The sequence below is a fragment of the Myotis daubentonii genome, chromosome 5 (assembly GCF_963259705.1).
Source record: "Myotis daubentonii chromosome 5, mMyoDau2.1, whole genome shotgun sequence".
Taxonomy (NCBI): Eukaryota; Metazoa; Chordata; class Mammalia; order Chiroptera; family Vespertilionidae; genus Myotis; species Myotis daubentonii.
The window spans coordinates 62,823,867-62,840,693 of NC_081844.1; the positions used below are offsets into that span (position 1 = coordinate 62,823,867).

The following is a 16,827-nucleotide window of genomic DNA, read 5'->3' on the forward strand; positions in this document are numbered from 1 at the left end:
TAGCTGTTAGGGGAGTCCACTGCTTATTTATTTCCTGTCCTGAAGCGAGCTGGCAGGTGAGCTGGGTGGGGAGCCTTGACAGAGGACCGTGATACCGCGAGTCCTGCCTCTGCTTCTGCGGGACTCGGTCCGTCTGGGATGAGAGGCTGCCCCTCGCAGCAGGCTCTCCGGGGAACTGTTACACAGGGTGGCAGGGAGGCCTAGCTTTCCCGCTCAGAGAAATCTTCATCTGCACGTTTGCTAGAAAAGAATACGTCCTCTATCGGTATGGGGTGGAGTACAGAGCTTTTTGCTTTTGGAAACCCACAGGGCCCTTTCTTATAACTCCCAGTGCCCTGGTAAAGCCGCCCTGCCCTCCGCCAGGTGCAGCCAGGCAATCGATGGTACAGGCCAGGTGAGCTGAAATGCGGGCAGGCTGCGCTGGGCTCGATTTCTCATTAAGGACAGACTTTTGTTGTTGCCTGTGAGTGCCGGTCTATAAGTACGGAGTGCCAAATATGCTCACAAAGGAAGATGGAGCAGTGCTTCGGAAACGCTCACGTGGCTGGGGATCACCTGGAAACTTCTTTGATGTCTTAGTGCATGCCTTTGTTTAAAAGGAGACAGTAAAGGCATGAGACATCAAATGCAGAAGCCAACCCTGCAGGTCTCCATGGGGCTGAGGTTCTCCTGTTAGCGCCTCCTGGGTGATCTAGGGACCCCACGTTGAGGACCTACATGTGGTGTCCGGGAGGAGCACGTGGGAGATTCCGCATCAGCCCCCACACCCCAGCCTTTGCTTCTAACCTGCCTGGCAATGACTGTGCACATCTTGGTGTCTAGGTTCGTCCACCCCCGTTTCGGGCCCATCAAATGCATCCGCACGCTCCGGGCAGTGGAGGCCGACGAGGAGCTCACCGTGGCCTACGGCTATGACCACAGCCCCCCGGGGAAGAGTGGGCCCGAAGCCCCCGAGTGGTACCAGGTGGAGCTGAAGGCCTTCCAGGCCACCCAGCAGAAGTGAAGGCCAGGCCCTGGCTTCAGAGACCTGGAATAGACACTTGGATCTATGCACTATGTCTATCCAACTACGGGACAACCAGGGACTGCTCGTGCTGTGACATCACACATCCTCTCACTCTGCGTTCGCAACAACCGCCTTCTCGCACACTAACTAGGTTTGACTGTATTACTCATACAGATTTAAAATTAGCTAGCCTCGCAGCGGCGTCCTTCTGAGGGGCATTGTGGAGCACTTGACATGGATAGCAGGAGGTTCTTGGGTGGTTCAAGTCTAAATCTGGACCACACTCAGAGATGCCAAATGATGAGACTGAAAAAGGGAAAGGGGGCTTTTGTGTCGTTTTTAGTCAGTGGTTTTTCCATGATGTTTTTTTCCTATGGCCAATGCAAAGCGTGCTGTCACCACGCCTGCAGATGGGCCATATGGAGGATAGAGAATTACTACATTTTTATTCTCTAAATGTAGTATAATTTGCCTTTTAACCTTTGATCTGTATCTTGCAATAGAATGGCTTTGTTTTTTTCCCCCTAGCAAACAGAACCCCACTTTTGAGCCATTTCACCCCTCAGTCCTGTTCCCTATCTTAGATATCTTTCACAAGGGAAAACTCCCAAATGGATTTTGTGTCAGTGCCAGTGTGTAGGTCTCTCTGGCTCTTTCTATATCATTGTTTCATTATTATGTCCTAATATTAAAGTACTGGCTCATAGAGCCGGGGTATTATTATAGAATTATTATTCTCGCATGTAAACAAAGATATCTTTGCATTAAGATGTGAGAAGAAAGAGTTTACTTTGTTTGCATTAAGTTTATGGAAGAGTTGTAATATATATATTTTAAGAAAGAAGAGAGGGAAATTAGTATTTCTAAGCAGTAACTGTGGCGATTTTGCAATATCTTCAATAGCGTTAGCAATTCCTTTCTCTGGGCATACACATTAACTGTACATAACATAGAGCAGTCCGGCTTGTGGCACAGTGCGCTGAATTCAGAAGTCAAATAGCAAGCTTGAATTCTAACACAGAGTTCACAAGTTGTCTTGTTTTTGTTTGTTTTTTAATCGCTACTATTAAGAGAGACATACTGATCACTAGGTACAAATCAACCCTTAATGCTAAAACTCTTCATCATTGTAATTTCAAAGCACTTACCTGCTTCAGAGCATTGTGAATTCAGAGTAACACCTGTATAGTTTTAAAGCAACGCTATCAATAGCATTTCAGCCTTTTTGCAAGCCATGTGTAATCACGACTGCAGAAATAAGGAGAAAAAAACCTGTTTTTAGTTTAGCTAATTAGGTATATTACATAACTGGGATTGCTCTGACTGAATTCGGAGAGTTTGGGGTTTCTGTGAGCGCCCTCACCACGTGCGATAGCTGGGTCTTCCCTAGACTCCCCCCCGGGGTGGCTGGGAGGTCTGCCGACCGGCAGCTGTCACCTGACCGTTTTGGTCCCGGAAGCCGAATGGAGCCTTCCAGGCTGTAGCCGGTAGTGAGCCCTGGCTGAGGAGAGCAGGTTTGCTGGGAGGAGGACAAGAGCCAAGAACCCAGCAGAAGACTGTCTGATAGTTCCTGTCCCTTACGCGTTGCTCTTAGGAAGAATCGCCCAGATGTGCCTGACCCAGGCTCTCACGGCCTTCGGTGCAGGCAGCCCCTGGGCACGGGACTCAGCCCTCCGGGCGGTGACAGAGCCGCCCTTCCTCTTGTGTGCAAGGCCAGGCTTGCGGGGGCTCCCTCCCCAGCAGGGCCGGAGCAGCTGGGCGGCCAGGTTTCAGGGAGATAAGCTGATGGTCCACATGAGAGGTTTCGGGGCTGCCAGAAAGATGTCCCACAAAGGACCGAAGACTGCGTTCAGATTCAAAGGCACCAGGATAGGATCGCTTCTATTCTGTAGGAAGAGGCCGCTCTGTAAGCTGACAGACAGGCGGCCTTGGGACTTGTGTTCTGACGGGTGCTTTCCTTCCAACGGGCCCCACGCGAGGGGGTGTCAGCGGGAGAAAGGTGGCTTTAATGAACCCCAAGGGGTTGTGCTGTGGAGTCAGGTCAGGGAGGGAGGTCAGGGAGAGGGTGGCGGGGCCACACCTCCGAGGCAGCCACCCTGGGAAGGACTTCATTCCTGAGACTGCAAGGGGGTGTGATTTCTGTCCTAATGGGCTACTCTAATTGCCCCATTCAAATGGGACTTTTCTTCTTTTTCTTTTTTTTATGATGAAAGGGATTGAAGAGCTGTAAGTAGTGAGTAACCAACCATCCATTCATTACGTATTGGACGAAAACACTCAGCATCTGAAGCCCCGCAGGAAACAAACCCAGCGGAGCCTCTCTCCGTCTTTCTCCCTCCTCCCCTCGGGGTCTGCTGGCTCTTCTCCTGCCCTCTCCTTCCTCTTCCTCCCTCGTCTGTGACAAGGCCTGGTGTCTGCGCACCTACACCCCCAGCCGACCTCCAGCTCTCTCCCCCTCTCTCCTCTGTGCTCGCAGCTCCTCCCTGGAGGTCTCTCTGGCTCCCAGCGCCCTCTGTTCAGAGCCGCCCCGTTTGTCTTCCCGTGGTGTGGACCTCTCTCCATTGACCCTGTGTCCCCTCTGGCTCTGTCTCCTGCCGTCCCCCTGCCACACGCACACACTCCCAGATGTGAGGCTCTGTCACCGGGGAGAGTGGGAGGAGGCTGGGGTTCACCGTGACCTGGAGGTAGGAACAGAAGTCGAGGGAGTTGACGGTCCCTAAGGAAGTAGCTGGTGGGTAAGCGAGGGTTGTTCCCAGTTGGAGCCAAGCCTGAGGGGAAAGCCTGCCGAGCCCTTACATCCGCTGCGGGAGGAAACGCGTCAGAGCCTCCGGGGCTGGTCGTGTCCTCAGCGTCCTAATCACAGCAGGAAAGGGGACGATCCCATGTCGAGGGGAATAAAGAAGTCGCTTTTGGCTCGCCCCTAAACCGGCCGGTGCCCGTGGGTGTGCAGCCCGCCAGGCCACGAGGGGATTCGCTCAGAGCCTCTCAGCCCAGCCCCTGCATGACCAGAGCTTTCCTCAGCAGCTTTTCTGGGGTGAAATGTTGCCTTGTGTTAGTTAGGAATGGGAACTCCTCCGTGGGAGGGTGTGCCCGAATGGACATCGGGACGGACTGACAAAAACAACTGTAAGAACTGAATTTCCCACGCAGAGAGAGGATGGCATTGCGAGAGCAGGCCGGGAAGACTGAGTTCTGTAGGACCTGTTCTTACGTTCACGGCTTCGCGCCTGGGCTGCCTTATCCAGGCCTCTGCGGGCCTGCCGGGGGCTGCGGTGACACTTCTTTTCCCTCCGGAGGTTCTTCATGCTTGACAAACGATTTCCTTCCCCCCAACCATCTGAAAAGGCCCAGGTGGAGGCCAGGTGTCACCATCCCAACGTGCAGTTGTAACTGTTAAAATGGCAGGAACTGTCAACAGTGAATTCTAGGGTCGTCTCGCCAGTGAGAGAGATGTGGCACTTTAGTAACTTCCCTTTAATATAGAAAAGTTTCAGCCACTCACCTGCAACATGCATTTAAGATCTGCCAAGAAGGTGAAGTTGTGTTTTGCTTTGTTTTAAAACAGTTGCCTCACGTTTCTGTCCGAAGAGCAGTGAATTAGAAGCCAGACATTTTTCCTTTTAGAAAAAAACGAGCAAAAACTATGTTGCAAAGCTGATGGTTGTGATGTTTCTTTGCCACAGATCAAAGGTTCACAAAATACATTAAATGCACATCTACTTGAGGTACCTTGATAGATTGGGGTTTGTTTGTTTGTTCTTTGATCTTTCCCTTTAGGAGGCGGAGCCTCGGTGTACCTTTTTTAGTTTAAAAACTCTAAATTTTAATGGTTTTATTTTGCCAAATGTGTGCATACAGACTCAAAGCAATGAAACGATTTCAAGCCATACAACCACAAGGGTGGGAAGCCCTGTTCACAAATTTTAATGTGTTCGTATGTAAATAGATGTTTGTATGAAATATTTTCACGGTAGAATGACTATATTTAAATGAAGTTGAATTATTCCAGTGCTGTTTAAACAAATTACAAATTTTTTTTGGTGAGATTTATCTGAGTCTATTGAGATACAATGCAGATCAATTTTGATTTTTAAAAATCAAAAGCCTACAATTAACTCTGACCCGAGGCAACTTCCCTGCGTTGTTGCACCTGATGTGGAGAGAGCTTGTAGGCTTCCCAGTGCCTCAGCCCGTCCTGGTGTAAGTTAGGTGCTCGTGGAGGCGTGTCCACGCTTCAGTGACATCACTCCTGGCCTCTGGGGGCCTGGGGTGAGTTCAAGGCATTAGAGACACTGGTGCATTTTATCCAGAGCACAATTTCTTTGCAGGGCAGCAGAATCCGAAGCCAGACGTGGCCGTGTGAACCTCAGAGCTGGGTTTTCTGGCCACCGTCCACCGCCACCCTTACTGCCTAGTCACACATGTCAGGGAGGCTGCCCTCAGTGGAGTTGGGGTTCAGACCCCGGGGTGGGACTTCACGGTGTGGTTGCAGCCCCTGCCTCCTGACCTCCGCCTCGCAGAGAGGAAGGGGGAGGGCGCAGCTGGCAAGGGGCCCGTTTCTCAGCACAGAACCTTCCTGTCTCAGCGCTGGGAGATTATGCATGCACCGAACTTCCAGCCAGAGAGAAACGCCCTCGGGTCACGCCAATCTTTGCTTCCTCGTCTGTGACTTCAAGACCAAGACCAGTCACACCCCTGGGACATACCTCCCAGCTCCCCTAAAACACTTCTTCACAATGGTTTTCACCTTGAGTGGGGTTTCTCTTTTTTCTGCTTTGGTCCTGAATAGAATGACATGACCAAATTTATGAAAAAATTTCACTGTGTATACTAGCAATATGTCCACACACGCCGCTGTATCTTAACATTGGCTTGGTTACATTTTGGGTCACTGTAATTAATCTTGATTCATGGACTAGGAAATACAGGGACTACGTAATGCCTGCTTATCACAGAAGAAATTAGGCTCGTGGTTCTGAGCTCCCTACTTCAAAAGTTTTCCTACCTTCTCTTTTTATTGCATTTATGAGGTTGTGAGGTATGTTTACGGATTGGAGGCCAGGGGTGCACTTTCAGCATCTATTGCCACCAAAAGTTCACCCCACCCAGTTAATGAGCACCTATGACTGGTCTTCTGTGGAATTTGAACTAAATCTACGAGCCTTATTCAATATCTATAATTCTATGATTTTTTAAAATTATGGGAAATTAATGAAAGATGTTTACATGAATAATGTTTGCCCTTACTGAGTTATGAATGAGTTTTTTTGTAGTGTGTCTGGGTGCATGTGCAAGAGAGTAGGAAAAAATGTTTCTGAAACAAAACTTGACAAATATTTGTAATGAAAAGTAAATTTGAAGACTGCTATAATTGCGCTATAGAAACAATGCAAGTACTAAACAAAATATACAATCATTGCCAGTGTCTTTCTTTGGTCGTCAAGGGCAGAAAGGGAATAACGGTTTTCATATCACCCATCCAACTATATATTTCGATTACTAAGCAAACTTTACATTTTAAGTTGTTTAAAAATATTACTAACCATTTCCCGTTTTCAAAGCATTGTAGTAAGACCTGAGGAGGAGTATGGAAAGATTAGGAGTTTGTTGTATATTTGTCATGACTCCACGTACACCCATAAATCCAGAAAAATTAGCAAGATCAACCCGAAGCGTCTCTGGTTGATGACATAAGTGTTAAGGGTATTGAACGTAAATGAGATGATCAGGGAAACTCCCTGGCGGAAGGGAATACAAAACAGACACACCGGCCCTCACTGGTCCCCCCCCCTGCACCGGGGGAAGCCAGCAAGCAGGTCACACCAGCTGCGTGCCACACATTGTCGACGGCGACGGCTCGTTGAGCAAACCATCTAGGTGGCCTCCCCTCAGATGACCGGCTTTGGGGTCCTGCAGGTGTAACTGGGCACACAAAGCATTCTCCAAATAGTTCACATGAGAATGACTGAACTAGAGTGTCGTTTTTTTAAATCATGTTCTCAGTTTGCTCATTCATTCAAGACATATTTCTCAAGCTTTACCACCTGGCAGTCCCTATTCTAGGCCATTAACAAATCAGTGCACAAAAACAGTCCCAACCAGCCAGGAAGTGACAGGTCAGTGCTAGGGAACAAGAAGGCGGGGGGGAGGGGGGGTGTTGGGAGAGGGCTGTTGGGGTGAGATTGGGAGACCTCACTGAGAGGAGAGAGCCCAAGCTGGGGGGTCTGGGGAAAGGTTCTGGGTCCAGGAGGAGCTGTAAGGAGCCAAACCCTGGGGGGAGCTGCGTGGAGTGTCCAAGAACAGGGAGGCCAGGGAATCCGATTCGATACAGCCCCCAAAGCCTTCTTCAGGACTTTGTTTTTAACTCAGAGTGTGATGAGAGGCCAACCAATAATGTAAGATACTAAACAGCCCAGCTGGCATGGCTCAATGGTTGAGCATCAACCTATGAACCAGGAGGCTGTGGTTCGATCCCAGTCAGGGCACATGCCTGGGTTGCGGGCTCGATCCCCAGTGTAGGGTGTACAGGGGGCAGCCGATCAATGATTCTCTCTCATCATTGATGTTTCTATCTCTCTCTCCCTCTCCCTTCCTCTCTGAAATCAATAATAAAATATATTTGAAAAAATCAAATTCTAAACAAACCAGCCTTGTTCACTTAGTTTACTGAAGGTTCCAAACACTCCTTTGCTGTTTTCATTGTTATTAGCCCTTCCAGTGGGGCAGAAGAGTGGCAAGACCTGCCTCCCTGGGGTAACAGGGCCGCTCTGGGTGTGAGCAGGTGGAGGGTAGATGGAGCGGGAGTGGGGACCCAGGCAGAGACAGGCAGTACAGCATGATGGTGGGTGGGATGGAAGGGGTGATGGTGGTGAGAAGTGGTTGAATTTTGGATATGCCCTAAAGGCAGAGACAATAGAATTTCCTGAGATGTGGGGTTAGCTACTTCAGAATGTAGGTTTTCTTTTCCAGGAAAGGGGTGGCCAACAGATCAAGAGACAAGATAGGTACAGTTCCCAGGCAGAGAGGGCAGGTCAAGCAGGGGGCCACCTGAGGAAGCAGCAGGGACAGGCAGGAGGCAGAGGGCCGGGAAGTGTGGGCAGGGGCCTTTGTTGTGGCTTCTGGGAGAAGGCAGGCAAGGCAGGGCAAGCAGGTTTAGCGGTCTGGTCTGAATCACTTTAGCGGGCTCTGGGTGCAGGGGCCGCCTCTAGTTGTCCGGAGCCTAGCCCTGTGGAGAGTGGACTGGGTGGAAGAGCCTATAAAGAAGCTGGTTGCCCTGAGGGCTCTGGGTTGGTTGGTTTGTGTATGAAAGACACGCGTGGTTGCTATCTCTAGAAACTGGTAGCCCAGGGCTAGGAGGACCCCAGATACCAAAGCGCCAGAATAAAGACACCGTCCAGAACAGCCCATTCATTTTCCCATGGTGCAGCTCCCTCTTGTGGCGAGACTTTGTTCTCATACCGCTTCTGAAATGAAGCCATAAAACAAAAACGTTAGCCAAGGGATGATTTGATTCATTTTAAAATCAAACATGAACTCCTGGTCAGTGTTTATTTCTGTCACCAGGTTGGACTTGGACTAGCCCAATGAAGACACCATTTCCAGGGCTTTTTTTATTTTTTAAATAAGTTCAAATTTCAAAAGGGCTAATAGTGCTTTTGGAGCCTGCAACTATGTTGAGCAAAGTTGGTTTATCCTTTAAAACAAACTAAAGCATTTTTGCCCGGCCAACATGGCTCAGTGGTTAAGCGTCGACCTATGAACCAGGAGGTCACAGTTCAATTCCCGGTCAGGGCACAGGCCTAGATTGTGGGCTCAATCCCCAGTGTGGTGAATGCAGGAGGCAGCTGATCAATGGTTCTCTGTCATCATTGATGTTCCTATCTCTCTCCCCAGCCCCCCTTTCCTTTCCTCTCTGAAGTCAATAAAAATATTTTTTTAAAAAAATAAAGCATTTTTATGTCACATAGCTCTTGACTATCTACCTGGGTAGAGCACAGTTTTCTGCGAAACATGGATTATGATTACATTAACCCTAAATCAACCAAATCTTCTCTGATCTATCCTTTTTTTTTCTAATGGGTCAGCTATGGTGTGGTAAGAACCACAGATCACCAGGGGAAGTTACCTTCCAGTTACCCATGTGCACGAACTGCAAAATTACAAGGAGGTGTGTAAAGACACCTTCATCTACAGGCAGCTTCCCCAGTTTCTTCTAGACTCTAGAATCTAGCTCCTAGTCAGAGCAGAGTAATATCGTTTCTCCAAAACAAGGAAATCTTAAGTCGCTTAAAATAAAAACTGGAGCTGTATTCAAGCTTACCATGTGAACAGGATACACCAGAGGGGCAATGTGTCCATCCCACACCTAGAAATTGTTCCCTACAAGGAAACTAATTTATCCCAATAAGACAGAGATATTAGAGACATTTCTAGAGATTTCTTTACACAGTAGAGCATGTGTGTGGGGGGGGAGGGGGGATACCACTTATCTAGGTAAGACTTGCATCACATAGGACACAGCCAAAAACCTGAAGACAAGTGACCCTGAGCAGCCAAAAACCATTTAGAAGTCCGTGCCCTTTGCTCTATAGAACTGCCCCAACACAGCCACGTGGATGTCAGACTCCAGCCTCAGAGCCTCTGCCCCAGCAAGATGTGAGAGCCAGCAAGAGACGGATGGGAGAAGCATTAGAAAAATGCAGCCGGTTTCTAGAAGGCTTTTCCAGGTTCTCAGCATGGTAGCTTGAAACCTGTGACCTGAACCATCTCCGCCTGCGTTCCGCTCCTCAGCTTCAGCAGGCAGATCCCCGGGCCCCTCCCAGAGGTCCTGCCAGTGAACCGAGTCCTGGGGAGCACACGGAAAGCCTGCTGTTCCCGCTTTCCCGTGCAGGCCAGCGGTGCTCAGCATGACACTCCTGAGCAGTTAAGATCAAAGTAAGTGCTCTGCCTGGTGAAATGTAAAAGTTGCTCTCTGGGAGCCATGTTCTGATCAGGGCAGAGATATCTAAAGTCACCAGAAAAAGGGGGGAAATGGCTCTCAAACCAGCAAGGCTTGATTTGATAAAATATCTTTAAAAGCAATCAGGATGTTTGCTTTTAAGGCAAAGTCCAATGCAGGAAGTGAAGAAAGTGGATGGGGATGTACATAAAACCAGACTGGCTGTGTGTGGATGATGGTTGAAGCTGGTGATGGTGACATGGGTTCATTCTCGTATACTGTGTGTTTTTATGTTTCCAAATCTCCATAATAAAAAGTTAAAGAAAAAAGAGAACGTTATTAACTACTAGAGGCCCGTTGCACGACATTTGTTCACTGGGGGTCGGGGGGGATAGGGGAGGTATCCCTCAGCCCGGCCTACGTCCTCTCGCAGTCCAAGACCCCTCGGGGATGTCCACCTACCGGCAGTTAGACATCCCTCTCTCAGTCAGGGGCTCTCACAGTCCAAGACCCCTCGCTCTTTACTGCCCACCTGCAGTGGAGAGGCTTCCGCCACCGACACTGGGCTTGCCAGCTGTGAGCACAGCTTGGGGCTGAGCGGCGCTCCCCCTGTGGGAGCGCACTGACCACCAGGGGGCAGCTCCTGCATTGAGCGCCTGCCCCCTGGTGGTCAGTGTACATCATAGCAACCAGTCGTTCCGCTGTTTGGTCAGTTTGCGTATTAGGGTTTTATTATATAGGATAAACATATTCAAACACCAGTGTCACAGGGGCCAACATTACCTGTCATAATTCTGCCCACGTAATTGCCTTCCTTGAATTTCCCAGGCTCATTGGCAAACTAATCCCTACTGTGAACTAGACCTGTTAGCATTAAGTGTTCCATGTATGTCAGTGAAAACTCCCTGGTTCTCATTCCTGGAGAAAACATTCGGATGGTGCTAGCACAGCTCCTCAATCCACAGTCATCGTCTGCATTACCTGTGACCAGACCAGGATTCTGGTTTTGATTCTAGGCGTATTACGAAGAATTAGAAAAAGTTTACCATCTAAGACAGGGCTGGGCAAACTTTTTGACTCGAGGGCCACAATGGGTTCTTAAACTGGACCGGAGGGCCGGAACAAAAGCATGGATGGAGTGTCTGTGTGAACTAATACATGTTAACACGGCTGCTGGTGAAGGAGCGGAGGGGAGAGCAAGAGAACCCTCCGCTCTTTCGGCTCCGCGGGCCGGATAGAACAGCCGAACGGGCCGGATCCGGCCCGCAGGCCGTAGTTTGCCCACGGCTGATCTAAGATAATATGACTGGTAAACCCACTTAAACCAGGCACAGGTACGCGCATACTGTCACAGCCCACGGAGAGCGAATGCTCAGCGAGGGGCTGAGGTTCACCTCCCACGGTGTGGACTGCAGGGTCAGGACGCCTGGTTCCACATGTGCAAGGCATGTGTCCGTCTGACGTCCAGTGTCCAGCATGTACCACATATTAGCAAGGCTGGGTTTCTCTGACTACACCTACCTCATCTGTATTCCTGCAAACACAAAACCTCTAATGTCCTTCCCACGCTCCAGCAAGCTGCCTCCACCTCTCCTGGGGTGCGTGTTCTTGTCATTGTTCTGTTTGATGAAACAGTATTTCCTAGTATAACAGAAGACACTGTTATTTTAATTTTTTCTTCTCATTTTAAAAAAGACTTCTGTCCATTCTCCTGTCTGATGATATGCTGGCACCCCCCCAGTGCCGTCAGCCTGATGATGGCTCAGGTACGCTTGACTTTAATGCAAAGCTGGAAGAGGGCCTCACTACCAGACACACCAGGACACGTGTGGCTGAGATCAGCCTTTCACGGGGCCCAGAACAATGAAGGGGCATGAGAAGGGCGCCTTCAATTCGCAGTCAAAGATCAGGACTCAAGCCCTGTGAACTTTGTGCTCCTTAATGCCGTTTCCCCTTCACAAACAAATCCGATAAAAATTGCCCCTTCTACTGCACAGGCTTGTTTTAAGTATAATGCGGGTGGCTCCGGTGGCAGACACTGGATTCGCTACCCAAAAGCCATTCATTCACAGGCCATGTTTTCCTTTGCCTTCCTGGGCCTAAATATGCACATTCCAAGCCAAACTGGCCACCAGATGCAGTTCTGGCCGACGAGACGTCAGGAGGGGCGGGCAGTCCCGAGGGGAGCCCTTGGCTGGCTTGCCCCCTTCATCTCTTACTCTCCAACCCACTTTCCATAAAGCAACCAGAGCGACCTTTTAAAATAGTAAAGCAGGCCACACCATTACTCTGCTGACACCCTTCGATGGCTTTCCATTGCAGTTAGAATAAAATCCAAACCCTTCGCAATGGACTGGCTCCCTCTGCCTCTCTGGTGTCATTCCGTTATTCTCCCCCACGCACGGCAGGCCAGCCAGGCCTTCTGTTCCTCAAACATGCCCAGCGTTTTCCTGGCTCGCCGCCTTTCCACCTGCTCATTCCTCTGCCCTGTGCGCTCCTGCAGCTCGTTGCGTGATCTGCCCTTTCAACTGTCAGCTTTAACTCATACGCTCAGTGTCAGAGATGCCTTCCCTGACCACCGTGGGGTCTTAGAAGGGCCCCGCATTCACCCTCTACCTCGTCACCCAATTTGTTTCATTGTTCTCTCTTATCCCAATCCGGTTACTCTGTGTATTTGTTTACGGGTTAGTTATCTTTCATCACTGGAATATGAGCACCACTGGACTACAGCTCTTGTCTACTTTGTTTACGGCTATGTCCTTAGCCCCTCGCACAGTGCCTGAAACATACGACACGGCCATTCACTGTTCGCTGAATAAATGAATGGTTCTTGCTCATGCACCTCATCTTTTATTCATTACTTCTTCAAAGGCAATGAGAGGCGAAACAAGAGTTCATAGTGGGAATAACAAGTGCTTAACACAGGATATGCATCATGGGTGATGACTTCCAGGGAGGGGTAATCAGGGAAGCCAACGTGGTAGCAAAAAAAGGGGGGGGGACAATTGTGATTGGCTGAGAGTAGAATGCACTGGAAAATTCTGTCTTCATCACTGCCCAATGGCTATTTGAATTGCCATGGCTGTACACGCCTTAGGAACTCTCGGGAGAAGACATTTGGAAGTGAAGGTGACCTGGCCAGTCAAGGCAAAATGCCTGCTTCCTGCAGACTCAGCATCACATGCCGGGTGAGGGGCTCTTACTGTTTATTTAAATTTCTCACCAGCTGACGTAGCTGAGTGGTTGAGAGTCAACCTATGAACCAAGAGGTCACAGTTAGATTCCCGGTCAGGGCACATGCCCAGGCTGCAGGCTTGATCCCCAGTGCGGGGCATGCAGGAGGCAGCTGTTCAATGATTCTCTCACCATTGATGTTTCTATCTCTCTCTCCTTCTCCTCTCTGAAATCAAAAAAATATCTCTTAAATAAGTAAATTCCCATTTCATTTTATGTCCTCTCCTCACAGGCCTCCTCTATTCAAACCAGCTGCTTCGATTCACCTCCTGGAGCTCTTCAAAGCATGATTAACAGTTCACATTCAGCCTCTCTCTGCAGATGTGTGTATGTACAGATGCTCCTCTGCCTGCCATGAGGTTCCATCTGCTAAGCCCATCACAAATGAAAACAGCGTAAGTGGAAAATGCCTTTAATACACCTGACCTACCGAACATCATAGCTTAGCTCAGCCTGCCTTAAACGTGCTCAGAACACAAAGGCTATTTATAATAAAATTTTTAATATCTCATGCAAATTATTATGTGACCATTATAAAATTAAAAAATCCTAAATTGAACTCTCGTAAGTTGGGACCATCTATGTATATAAAAACACACACATATATATTTGTTTATCATTTTGCAGAAATTTTTGAAAGCAGGTGGTTGCCATGCTGAGTGGTTTACAAATGGAAACACTTAAGGGAAGGGGATGATTGTGTAGGAAACAAATGGCAGTCAAATAAAAGATACTGACCGCAAAGAGGTGCAAACTATTATCCACAATCAAGGCTGCTATGAGCAGAATAAATGAGCCTAGCTCCCCTCCTTTCCACCATAGAGTTGTTATTATTTTGCAGACCTCAAGACACTTCACCCCTAAATACTTATTCAGATATCTCCTAATTTTCTCCCACTTAACCTCAATACCATTATCACAACTAAGAAAATTAATAAGCATTCCCTAATACCATCTAGAACACAGATTATATTCAAATGTCCAAGAACTCTTTCTTTTGAAGGTCTCATTGCACATCATATCAAATATATTAAAATACATCCCTAGCACTGTTTTTCTGAAAATTTGTTTTATGATTTAGCTAAAAATAAACCATTTATTTTGTAATCAGCTAATCTCTCCGCAAGCATGGTACATGGTCCTTTTGAAGGGAAATAATCTAACCTATTAAATGATTTAAAATATAATCAACGTGGGGTTTTGCCATGGCCGGTGTGACTCCCGTGCACCAAAAGATCATTGGTTCAATTCCTGGTCTGGGCTCATACCCAGGCTGCAGTTCAGTCCCTGGTGGGGTGCATACGGAATCGATGTTTCTCTCTCACATAGATGTTTCTCTCATGTGCTCTCTCTCTCTAAATTCAATAAAAATGTATTGTTAAATATATATAAAATTAATGTTTTATGAATATTAATGTTATCAATTAATAATGCCTGCATAATTTTTAGTTTATAGACATTTAATTAAATTTTTCTTAAATGTTGTTTTCATACTTTGGGGTCAATCCTTTTTTATTTTTTTTCAGGTCTTCAGAATTTGCCTTGGTCCTAGGCATGGTGCAGAGCTGCCTACCAGCTTGCCAGGGCAGGAGGTAGGAGAGGGTGACTCATCCTGTGGCCTCCAAAATAGAAATGGATTCCAAGTCACAAACACACCAACACGTCTGCCTCCTTGAGGCAGCTGCCATTGCCCAAGTTCCAAAACCTGGGCGTCCTGAGGCTCAGAGGGGGAGAAAGGGTGAGAGATAAAAGCTGCTGCTAGGAGACAATGGTTTCCTCCAGTGCAGCCCAGCCTCAGTGGGTCCCCTCTGAGGGGAGGAGGCTCTGAGACAGTAGTTACAAGATGTAATCTGAGAAGCCGCACTGGTCAGAAACTCCAGGTTGGGACCCACAGTTTGGGAGAGTTTGGTAGCTTTTTGTTTTGTTTCTGCTTTGGAGGATATCTGAAATCACGAGTATCTAATTTAAATTCAATTCATAAAACCTACTCTGGCTGTAGGAAATCTAGGGATGATGGCTCTCATAAGACAAAAATACAATAGAAAATGGAGAAGTCTGTATTAGACACTTTCTCAATTGAAGGAGTCCTATTTATGCTTCCAAGAGGATTTCATTAGTATAAGTCAAGCTTAATTGTGTAAAGGCATAAAAAAAGACAGGTATTATTATTATTGACCCCATTTTGCAGATGGGGAAACTGAGGCTGGGAGACATTAACAAATAGATCCAACTGGTTTGTAGAGGTCTTGCTGAGATTCAGTTGGTAGAATTGGATGCCATGATGATTCAAGAGAAAAAGATGAGGATTTCAAGTATTTTAAGTGTGTGTGTTTTTAATAAAGAATTGCCTTTTTTTCCTTTTTTTAAGCTTAGCAAAGGAGTTAAAAGCAGAGTGACTTCATTTTTACTTTCATATAACAAAACTCCCAGAAGACGCATGTTCTCAGCAAAGTCTGAATGCAATACTGTTATGGTATCATGCTGGGCATGAATTGCTCGTTTCCAAGAAGCATGACTCAACCATCATATCAGGAATGTTTTTCCTCTTAAAAGCACTTGGAGCCAAATTGTTAAATAATCAAGAGGAATCACTTAAGGATATAAGGAATCATCAAATGGTGAACACTTTAGGGAAAAGGGTGGTTGTGGAGGAGACAAGTTAATCAAAAGCTAGATGCTGGCTGTGAAGATGTGAAAACTATTATATGAAATCAAGGCTCCTAGAAGCAGAACTAATGAATGTAGTTTCCCCCCGCCCCCCACAGTAATATTCTAGGGAGAAATGGAATGAAAGTGGGGGAATTAAATATGCTTCATTATTTTGAAAGCACTTCATGATCTATTTCTAAATCCAGTGTATACTGATACTTGCATTTAATGACTGTCAAAGTTACAGGGGGGAAAAAAGACCACACAAAGATCCTCAGGTCCAAATAGAAGAACATTATCAGCCGGGCTTATTAAACCTGAAAATGGAGTTTCCAATCCTGCCCACCAACTACACTAAGGTTTTTACTGGAATTCATTTGCTACATTTCCCTGTCCCCAATTCATTCTTAAAAACTAACTGGATGTTGCATTGACATTTTTTTAAAATATATTTTTTATTGATTTTAAAGAGGAAGGGGGAGGGAGAAACATCAATGATGAGAGAGAATCATTGATCGGCTACCTCCAGCACACCCCACACTGGGGATTGAGCCGCAACCTGGGCATGTGCCCTGACCTAGAATCAAACCATAACTTTTTGGTTCATAGGCCAACACTCAACCATTGAGCCACGACGGGTGGGCTGCATTATGTTAACAAATAGATCCAAACTCTAGTGTAAGTCTTAGTTTGAAACATTTTGAAACAGAATGGGAAATTTAACTTTTAAAATGCTCAGATAGGAGCTCATTTACAAGTGACACAGATTTCAGAAACAAAGCCCGGCAGATGGAAATATTTCCCAACAGTCACCAGGAAGGGATAAATTGTGTTTGTTTCTCTAAAACTAACACTTGCCCTAGCTGGTTTGGCTCAGTGGATAGAACGCTGGCCTGTGGACTCAAGGGTCCCGGGGTTCGATTCCGGTAAAGGATACATGTCCAGGTTGCAGGCTCAATCCCCAGTGGAGGGCATGCAGAAGGAAGCTGATCAGTAATTC

The 16,827-nt window shown here is 47.3% G+C and overlaps 1 protein-coding gene across 1 annotated transcript in view; it reads left to right on the forward strand.

Annotated features, from left to right (window-relative positions):
* The window catches only part of SETD7 (SET domain containing 7, histone lysine methyltransferase), a 45,515-nt gene extending 39,093 nt beyond the window's left edge, over positions 1 to 6,422 (forward strand). Inside the window, exon 8 of the mRNA XM_059698015.1 lies at positions 823 to 6,422. Within this exon, the coding sequence (XP_059553998.1) occupies positions 823 to 1,003 (181 nt within the window). The 3' untranslated portion in view covers positions 1,004 to 6,422. The remainder of the gene's footprint in view (positions 1 to 822) is intronic.
* The last annotated feature ends 10,405 nt before the right edge of the window (positions 6,423 to 16,827 follow it).